The sequence below is a fragment of the Strix aluco genome, chromosome 1, assembly GCF_031877795.1.
Source record: "Strix aluco isolate bStrAlu1 chromosome 1, bStrAlu1.hap1, whole genome shotgun sequence".
NCBI classification, from domain to species: domain Eukaryota; kingdom Metazoa; phylum Chordata; class Aves; order Strigiformes; family Strigidae; genus Strix; species Strix aluco.
In genome coordinates this window covers 156,296,452-156,306,744 of record NC_133931.1, presented here as the reverse complement: position 1 = coordinate 156,306,744, position 10,293 = coordinate 156,296,452, and the positions used below count along the sequence as shown (strand labels likewise).

General features: G+C 37.9%; 1 protein-coding gene across 10 annotated transcripts in view; it reads right to left on the bottom strand.

The window, feature by feature from the left end:
* Positions 1–710: 710 nt before the first annotated feature.
* Positions 711–10,293, bottom strand: part of STARD3NL (STARD3 N-terminal like) — a 34,816-nt gene continuing 25,233 nt past the window's right edge. For 6 of the 10 annotated variants that reach the window (XM_074841589.1, XM_074841599.1, XM_074841590.1 and 3 more), the window contains 6 exons: positions 9,146–9,223; positions 7,420–7,473; positions 7,199–7,316; positions 5,037–5,135; positions 2,029–2,098; positions 711–1,197 (listed from right to left, as the gene is read on the bottom strand). In XM_074841589.1, coding sequence (XP_074697690.1) covers positions 2,046–2,098; positions 5,037–5,135; positions 7,199–7,316; positions 7,420–7,473; positions 9,146–9,223 — 402 coding nt within the window. In that variant the 3' untranslated portion in view covers positions 711–1,197; positions 2,029–2,045. The remainder of the gene's footprint in view (positions 1,198–2,028; positions 2,099–5,036; positions 5,136–7,198; positions 7,317–7,419; positions 7,474–9,145; positions 9,224–10,293) is intronic. The other 4 variants (XM_074841648.1, XM_074841628.1, XM_074841639.1 and 1 more) reach the window with 4 other exon arrangements.

The window sequence follows — 10,293 nt, the reverse complement described above, 5'->3', positions numbered from 1 at the left end:
CTGCTGCTAGCTTATAGATTTATTAAGACTGAAAAAGGGGAAGCCAGTGTATGATTTAATGCTTTGAGGGGACTAGATTTTGGTGGGAAAATCCTGTAAACTAACAGTCACTGCTGCTTCAAGGAGCTGTGATTGAAAGAGATAGACCACAGCCCATCCTGTCTTCTACTCCACAGTGATGGAAATAATACAAAGCATAAGTTAATGTGAAAGAATAGGTTGGTACTTAATATTTGTTGTGCAGGTTGCTAATAAAACCTAATGGCTATATAAGGAAAGTGACAGCACTTACATTCCTCTTTAGGTAGGAGTTAGGTGTTACTACAGCTTTTGATCAAGCATCGGTTAACACTTAAAATCTGTATTTGAAAATACTTACACACCTAAATCAAATGATTAGCTACCTAACTTTCACTACTGGGGTAATACAAGTGTTTACAAAGTCTCCAGTTTCCTCCTTAAACCTGAAGAACATCCACCACCAATACAGGAGTGAGAACTAAGTTATTTCAAAAAGCTCCTTGCATCCTTTTGTTACAACATTTGCCACAAAGAAATGATGTTCCACTACCACTGCATCCTACAGGCAGCCAAACAGCACTGCAATACCTTTTGCCCAAAATCTAGGCAAACTCAGATCCTTGTTACACCACTAGAAATAAAGGAGTGGTACACACATTTTTAGTCGATAAAGCAACAAAACATCATGATGCATTACCCATGTTTTCACATTTTTATTTTAGAAAGTGAACATATCCATTAAAAAAGAAAAAGCATGGAGTTAAAAAAAGTAAACATAAACTAATGACAAATTTGCAATAACATAAAATAATTTTACCTAGTGAGTCCCAACAATCATTAAATATACTTCCACCATGGAGAAGTTTTACTTCATTATATTACCAGTCTCTTGATTAGGTACACAAGACAACACTTTCCAGTAATTACCTAGTCATTAGAAGATCAACTTCAGGAATCACTGAATAATAAAATACAAGGACAAATATTTTCATACCACCTGGGAGGCAATCTAATATACATATGTCAACAGGTACATCTTTGTGAGGTATTACAGTACATGGGAACCATTCCCTTTCTAATGAATAAATTCTCCTGTCAGCAGCTCCACCAGCGAATCAGCCACAGACTCTGTTGCCAGCTTCCAAACCCCAACAATTTCCCTCAGAGATTTTCTTTCTGAAACAGATTACACAAGTCAGGATGAATGAAGAGGCAAGTCAAGAAAACAGATACTGAAAATGGGGAGGCTGAAAAGAAAGAGTCATCCACTCTTCCAGACAAGCACTAGATTTTCAAATCAGAAGCTTCAGCTTCTCAAGAACATTTGATACCTCCCCTAGCTTGAGCTTTGCCATGTGTGGTGAAGTGGAAGCATGGGGCAAGATAATTCCAGAAGTAAATGAAGTAATTTCCAAAATAAGGAAATCATCTCTCATATTTAACCAAAGTAGACTACAAAGATCTGAAGACACAGTGACTCCAATGTAACCCATTAGTAGTATTAAACAGACTGAGAAGGGGAAATACTGAAGGAGTTTTGCCCATGCAATCTTCAAGATGAGTATATTTGTCCTAGACCTAAACCACAAGAGAATCTCCTCTTAGCACTCTTGCATTGCCATATCCGAAGAAATACCTCGCCCCACTTCCAAAAAACCTGAGCTTTTACACATCTGGTCCACAATTGTCCTTTCCACGACAGCCAACAAATAAAATGCCAGAGACGTTTCACCCCGAGCCTGCAGCCTTTTGCACTATAGTCCGGAACAGCCCTCTCAGTCCCTTGGGCCTGGTTTAACCAGAACTCAGCAGCAGAGGACCCCAGCTACAGGCGGGCTCTCAAGATCCTGGCAGGATTTCCTGCGTGAAGGTTGTTGCTAAGACAGACAGACTGGGTTCGAAGATGATAACTCCTAAGAGTTAGCCCATCGTTCAAATTATTTGGGAAGGAACTAAGAAGAAAAAAATATTTTTAGGAATATTCAAGTTCTAGGCAAAAGAACTTACCTGCTTTTTCATATTTGCTATACAACTGGTTTTTCACTGTCTTGTTTTTCTTCAGAGTCTTCATCAGATCCTGAAAAGGAAGAAAGGGAAGACAAGCTATTAGGGCAGTTGAAAGAAGAAGAAAAAAAGAAAAAGCAAGCAGCAGACCACCACTGGTAATGGCTTATCACAAGGCAATTCAAAGCAACTAGTTCCCATAAAAGTATTTACTTTTATTTTTGGATTTCTTATATTTTTGGATGTTTCACACTGAAGGGTTTTTTTTAAGTTATCAAACCCAAAAGCAGCACCGGGATCATTCTTGAAATACCTCCCCGGTCAACAGATTCAGTTAGCAGGAACTTCAAGTTTTCACTGCAACACACTCAGGACAATCAACTCCACATTTGCTCACTGACAAGCAGCTTTTCCCACTTGCTACATCCTGCCCTTCAGAAAACAACTTCAGAAGACACTTTCAAAGCAGCCAGAAATACTGCTTTACAAATTAATAATTTCTAGTGTTCTGGCAAGAAACAGATCGTCTCACTCTAAGCCAGAAACCAAACAGGTCCCTCCCTCTGCCTCTCCCTGCCCAGTTCTCCTGTCCCCTGCCTGCTCTCAGCTCTCTGCTGCGACAAAGCCCTGGAAGGCCCCAAAAAGAAAGCTGAGCTGGTCACGGCGCTACATGCCCAGAGAGGGCTCCTGCTGGAGGCACTGCTCTGCAGGAAGGTGGTGTGATGGATCAGTTGGTTCAGGGAGAGCAAGAAGACACCAAGGAAGCAGGGTGAGCAGTGTGACCTGCCGTTTGGAGACCCAATACAAGCCGCAGATGTCTCTGCCCACAGCGGAGGTGGGCAGTCAGTCCTTGTCGGGGGAGTCAGCCCAGGCATTTCACCAGACATGTCTCGGGCAGTTTAAATGAGACTCCCACAAGGAAAACAAAAGGTGAGTAAAGAATTGTGTTTGATAAAAAGCCTGGGAGACTTACTTGGGCTTTTGCCATCAATTTAAAGCTGAACTATGGACCAACATTCCCTCTCACAAACAAGTAATAAACATATAGACAAAGGTGTTAAGTGCTTTTTTTGGCCAAACTACTCTGAAGTCCTTTGCTTTCTTAGAATAGCATACCTTTCATTTTGAAGCTCAAATTGTACAGAAATGGTAGAAATTTACTCTTTCCAGGCTGATTTTCCAGAATGATTACCTGGCAACCGAGTCTACTGTTGAAGATAAAAGGTCAACCCATATAAATAAGTGGATGGAAAAGGGTATGGCCAGGGACATGTGCATCTTCAAGGAAGACATAAAAAGACAAATATGCTGAAAATTCCAACAGAACCTGTTTCAAATGTCACGTCCCAACAGCAAAGATTTGGTTTTAGACATGTTGCCATGTCAGCAAAGGGGTTTATTCCGCTCTGCATGATCATGGGGAATATTTTTCCAATCAATATGTAAGGCAAATTGACCAAAACCTGCTCTCTCAGAACAATCCATAGTTTGTCTTATCTGAAAGAAATGCATAATTTTGAAGAAAATATTTTTGTGAGCTATTTTTACTGTACATCATGTGACAGTTTCAGAATACTTTGTGAATACCAATGCGTGTGTTTTAGATCAAATATATTCATTTGACAGTTTCTTTTGCTTCTCATACCCATAAAGGGTGCTTAAACAAATTTACATGGCAGTTAGGGCAGACGAGGAGAAGGCATGTGAGCTGTTACTGAAACCCAGGTGACCAGCAGCCATTCGATAAGCCGGAAGCAGTGGCACAGTCACAGACCTGCAGTCACCACAGGCATGCTGAGCTCGGCAGGCTAGCTCACTGCACGTGCAGCACTGACCCAGCCAAACTGCCAAGGAAAACATGTTAGCTCCACTCACACCTCCTCTCACGCTGTGTATTATATAGCTAAAAAAATCCCAGGCTGAATCCATTACAATACTTCCAACCATCCTCAAGACAGACTCACAGCTTTAACTAAAATACATTTACACTTTGAATCCTTAGTTATACTCGAGGTTCTCTTAATGCTTTGTCAACCCTAGATGGAGCTCTAAGTCATTCGTTATGCCCAGATGCTCAGCAACCAGCCAGCCATTAAACTGGAAAACATCAGCAACATGTTTAATTCTATAATGCGAGATAGGCAAATGTATTTGTAGCAATTAGCAGACATTAATATTTTAAATATATTGCATAATACAGCACAGCTTTACAGAAGAGATTTACATTTTAGCATAAAAAGACTGACAGGATTTGAGGGCTCACCCTGTGTCCTCAGCTAACTCAAATCCACTCAACCCATAAATTACTCATTTCCTTGAAATGCCCTCAAACACATTCTTAAATCCTGCAGTATTTGCACTTATTTTTTGGCTTACTCAGCTCATACCTCAACTAGAATGAAGCATATGATATGCAGAGTTAAGATGTAATTAACACTTGCCCTCAGTTTAATATACACACAGAGCTCGCATTTTCCTACAGAGAGGGCTTTTTCTTTTTGTTATGAGAAAGGAAAAGAGCCTCTGATTTAAACTGCAGTTTGCTTTAGAGCAGTTTCGGGTTCACTGCTCATCCTAAAATACTGTAAAGCTCCAAGTTTAGGCTCGATTAAATAGCACATTGCTGCATGAACACTATTGCTAGCAGATAGGAGATCACAGAATATCTCAAGGTGGAAGGGACCCATAAGGATCATCAATGGCAGAAACAAACAATAAGCGCCTCCTTTCAGTTGCAGTACCATTTTCTTTCAGACTTATCTTGGTTTTAACACCTTTGGGGCATGTCAGAGGCTCCATTAAAGATGCGTATTGTAATTCATCTGATAGGTAGTAACTAAACTGAATTACTGATTAAAAAAGAATCTTTCATTTTAGGATTGTAAATTACATTTTTAATTTAAAAAGGCAAATATGTTTTCTTCCCTTCACCCTTTCCCTCTGAAGGGGGTGAAATATGCAGGAGTTTAGTGTCAATACAAAAAAATCATCCACTATGCAAACATAACTACCTGCTACAGATTCAGGAGGAGAATAGAACTGCCCATCAGAGAGGACTCCTGGGTGAAGAAGAGCTGCTCGTTCAGAAGCATCCTGTGCTATCAAAAATCCTAAAACCAAAAAAACAAATCCTCAATGCTATCACGTAGCACCTTAAAGATCAAGTATTAATGAAGAATCTTAAAGACTGATGTATTATATTAGCGTTCCTAACAAGTTACTGCTGTAAATATCTCAGGGAAAAAAAAGTAAACTGTTAATTTAACATTTATGTCTTCTACGTAACTTCAGGCAGCTAAGAAGACACACCAGCAAAACAGAGGCACTACGCATGAATTAAGGAATCCTTCCTTCTATGATGTGCAATTGCATGATTAGGATGCCATATGTAAATTCATCAATATTCACTGGCTAACTAAAACTCTGAAATGTATCTTTAATGATCAGTGAGCTGCCACACATAACCAAGTAAATTATTTTCTTACTTTGCCACTATAAGACTCCTTGCTAATGGTTTGCTTTCACCTATCTGTCTCAACACATCTAGTTACTCCAACCTTCAACTCCTTTTGGCTCAATTTCATCTAAAAATCAGGAAAATGATTTGGAAATGACATGGGGCTATTCTGGTGTGTTTAATACAGGACAAAAAACAAAAGGGGTTGGGAGAGAAGCTAATTCATCTCATCCTTACTGCCATCAAGAGATCTTCTGATAATAACAGTGCAAACATGGCATTTTAGGTCAACATACAGTTATTGAACCTCCATCCTTTACTCTCTGCTGAGAGTACTCTCTACTCTCTACTGATGGGAAAAAAAAACCCCAACCTTGATGTCTTACTGAATCGGGAGAGCTATCTGAGGTAGCTGGCAATTATTAAAAAAAAAAAAAACTCTCTCCAACTCGAACTACTATTTCTACATACCAATTATCTTATTAAGCAGTTTGAAGTCTCCAAAGGAGACATCTATTTTACTTATATTTCCACCCTGTCCAAAAGAGGAAGGACACTTAATGAGTCACGAGATACTAGCAGACACATAATGGTTGGATTTTAGCTTTAAATCCTGCTCACGGGAGGGAACTTTTACAGCTGGAAATCTTCACAGTGGTAAGACAGTTTTGCCCTTTTTTCTTCCTTTATTTAAAAAAAAAAAATTAAAGACAAAACACCTCCAAATTATGAGTGTTGTTGCATTAGGCAGAAAATTGCGGTGTTGGGGTTTTTTTGTTTCGATTTTTTTTTTTTTTAAAGCGAAACAGCAAGATGGGAAAAAGTCAGCTTCCACTCCCACTGGAGATAGGAGAGTAAAATACCTGATTGAAAAGCAAAAACTATTCAAATCTGCTTCTATTATTATCTGACTCAAGATCTAAGGGCAAATAATGCACTATATAAGTACTACCACACAACACAATCCAAATGTGCCCATCATTTGTCTTAATTGCTTAAAATCAGCATTTTCCAGTGAAACCCCATCTTTTTTTGGAAATATGCAGAGTTCAACTAAAGAGCATTGACTTCTACATAAATACCATCTATTTCAAGTTCAGTAGGAATGAAGTAAAAGAAAGTGTGATTGAATCCCACAGGGATTTATCAATAATATCTCAATTTTATAAATACAATCATCAAGTATTTACATGTGTATGTATCAAATACTTTGTCTACCAATATTCAGTATAAAAAAATGCAAAAGTCTCTGGTCTCATTCTGTCTGTGCATGAAGCAGACTCTCCGCGATACTTCTTTGCTTTCCCTACTCCACTGTAAAAGAAGAGGTTAGTGACATTGAGTTACTTATTGTGTCCACTCTTCCTAAAAGAGGAACCAGACACTTATTCTATGCATTACCCAGAAAATAAAATTTTACAAGCCCAAGTCAGTTAAATTTTCATGTCTTAAGCATACAAAACTATGTATGTTCTGAGTGCTTGACAAATTGCTGATTTGCCACATGTAACTTTTAAGTTTGCCTCCCTAAATTAAAACTCCACTTCTTTGAAAGCATATGTTCCTTTCCAGAAAAAGAAAAATTCTGCCATATGATTTAATTTTTTCCCACAGCTCTTCAAATTTTGAGAAGCTGAAAGAAGCATTCTTCTGCCAGATAACGTGGGATCGAATGTTGCCAACTGCAGTGATTGAAGGGAAATATCAAAAGCTTACTGTTTTCTTCTTCAGCTTCCTGCGGTAACACTTTAAAGTCCAAGAACCAAGTTTCAATCCAGGCAAGTATGAAGGATATGATGGGTAGCACGTAGCCAAAAGCACCCTGTGAGAACAGCTTCAAGGAAACAAAAATCACACAACATTACAGAAATTACCCTGAAGAATCTTGCTTTCAAGAAAACAACAAAGTAAAACAAACGTTTGATTAGAATATATACCTGTGAAATAATTACTTTTGCTAATAAAAAGGCACTGGTCACTGCTGTTGTAAACTGAAAGAGACAGGGTAAGAACAGTTAAGACTAATAAATGGATTTACTTTCTCATTTCTGCCATTATCTATCAGTTGCAACCACCAACAACATCATAGATTAATAAAACATAACAAGTATGATACAATTAACTTAAAGTGTTATTTAAAAAACCTCCTTAATAAAGATAACTCCAGATGTTGATTTCCCAACAGCAGATAAGTTTAGATGCTACACAGATGCCGAGTTATACAAATTGTGATTTTACTGTATAATGAAGATGCAGTATTTTATTCACCAAGTCCCTTAAAAAAAATAATCTACCTACGTATTTGGGAAAAAGCAAACAGCAATTGCTCCAAATGCTTTTCACTATCATCCAAATCAAAAGATCCATTTCAAATAACAAAGTATCTTTGCAGGTGTAAATCTGAATTAATATTTTAATTCACGTACTGATAATTGTGAAAAGTGAATAATTTTGAAGACTTAATACTCCCTGTATTCCCTGACATATTTAAAAAATGTCAGGCTGCATAAAAAGTCTGAAAAAAACAAAAAAAAAGCAGTGGACAAGTGCTGTCCACTTAAGCAAGGCTTCTCACTCTGTTAGTGCATTTGGGTCCAGCAATTCTTTAAATAATAGCAGAACCTAACTGGCTTCTGGTAAGCACAGGTAGGATTTTAAGATTAATGGCTTCTGCAAAACCTTCAGTGAAGCTTTATATATCTAATTACTTACTACCGTGATGGGTTCACTCTCACCACCTCACAAACAACTGCATCAAGTTGGAGGATGTCACTGGAAGAAATACACTAAAGCTGCACAACTAAGAGGAAGGGATTTTGAGAGGCGTGCACTTAAATACCATCAGAGCAGCAGTTACTATGACGTGTTTGTGCTATGCTAATAACACAATTTAAAAAAAAAAGTCATGGCATGTAATCTGAGACTACTAATCGAACTGCATGCTACTCACTTGAAGAAAGTTATACACGAACACATTCTATGTGCACCCACCACAGGGTAAGGGAAAAAAAAGTCTAAGATTTACCACACGCTAAGCCAGCAATATTGCCTATTGTAATTACAGTCTATAGTATTGACTGGTGGAAGTACGAGTTTCTCATCCACACAGTACAGCTGCATTAAAGATATTTGCTCCAATCCACTGTGGTTGCCTACAGTTCTCAAGAACCTCCTTTCTAAGAAGGGATGCTTATTCAACATTTTGTATCGGAGCAGGAAGCAACACAGGTGCTTGTGCTCAGTGGGTGGCACCTAAAACTCTAAAAAGCTAAGAAGTTCATGGACAGCTGGGTCTCTGGTACAGTAATGCCAATTGTTCTTTTTGAATACAGTTCACTATTTCAAATGCAAATATATTTCAAACATTAATTAACAAGTCAGAGGTAACAAGCAGTTATGACTAGCCATCCATACAGGATTCAAAATAAGTCTTCAATTTGTATTAACGTGTTACCTAATAAGGACCACAACCACTGTGCTATTAAATTCTTGTCTTTAGGCTGCAAATCTTCCAGAACAGAAGTTTTTACTCTGTTACTGCACAGCGAGTTTTCATATATAGCATCAAGATGATTCTTAACATACAAGCGTTAAGAGGCATCTAAAATTTTGTCTCTTTGATCCATTCTAGTTAAAACTCCATTATGCTTGGCTACTACTCACAGCTATTGCCCACCAATGGCGCAGTCTGCACATTGCATATGCAAGTATTAACACCTTAAATCGAAAGACTGCCAGTAGCTATAGAGAAAGGAAAAAAATATTTGTTGGTTAATTCAGAACACAGAAGAACCACAAGATTCTCAGCTCACTGAAAATACTAACTGCTTACAAAACAACTTACAACAGGACAATCTAAGCTCTGTTATTGAGAAACAAATTTGCATGTGTGCTTATAAAACAGAAAGAGAACATAATTTCCCATTTGTAAAGCAAATGGCACCACTCACATGCCTACATAGGCTCAAATATGCAAGCATGTGCAATTCCACAAATAAGTTAGAAACATAAGAAAGCTACACAAAGTACGTTCATGATGATTTTACCTGACTAAGCAGTTAAATTAGATGCAGTTAATCTAGCAAATACCTTGAGCATCACTGCATCTCACTGAACTTAGTGGTGTGCTACTGCACGAGAGTACCATTAAGAACTGTAAAGACTTCACAAATGCAATCAGAAAGTGGGAAGAATTTTTAAAAGCAATTTTCCACTTACTAAATTTTTAGTAATTATTGAAATATTAACATTGCAACAATCAATTATTCTTTATGGAGATGCCTGCAATAGCAAGCTGCTGCAAATATTCTGCAGTAAATACAGGTAAGTTATGGTATTTCTAGGCCAGAAAATTAAATCAATAGCAGAAAGACGAGATTTCTGATGCAAGGACCCTAACCCTCAATTTCCCTGTTTATTCTTTGATATTAGACTGCCTGCAATTTGTTTTAAAACATGTGTTCAGGACCTCAAAAATATGAGACAAATGCTTAAAAATAAACAGAAATCAAGGACAGACATGGCCAGAGGTGTAATGAACCCATTTCATCTTATGCAAATATACATGTTGCTGTGATGTGTAGCAGTAACAGAAGAAATCCTGCATAAGGCCACAAAACATTTTGCAGAATTCAATGACCTAGTCTTTTCCCAGGGAATAAGTCTATTATTTTGCATGACATGTTTTTAACCCTTGGTTCAACTACAGGGCAAAATACTTTCCAGAGCATCAACATTTACAGGCAACATTTTTTGCTTTATGCAGTAAGGTATATCATGGAGAGAAACGTGCCAGCAAAATAATGAGAGAA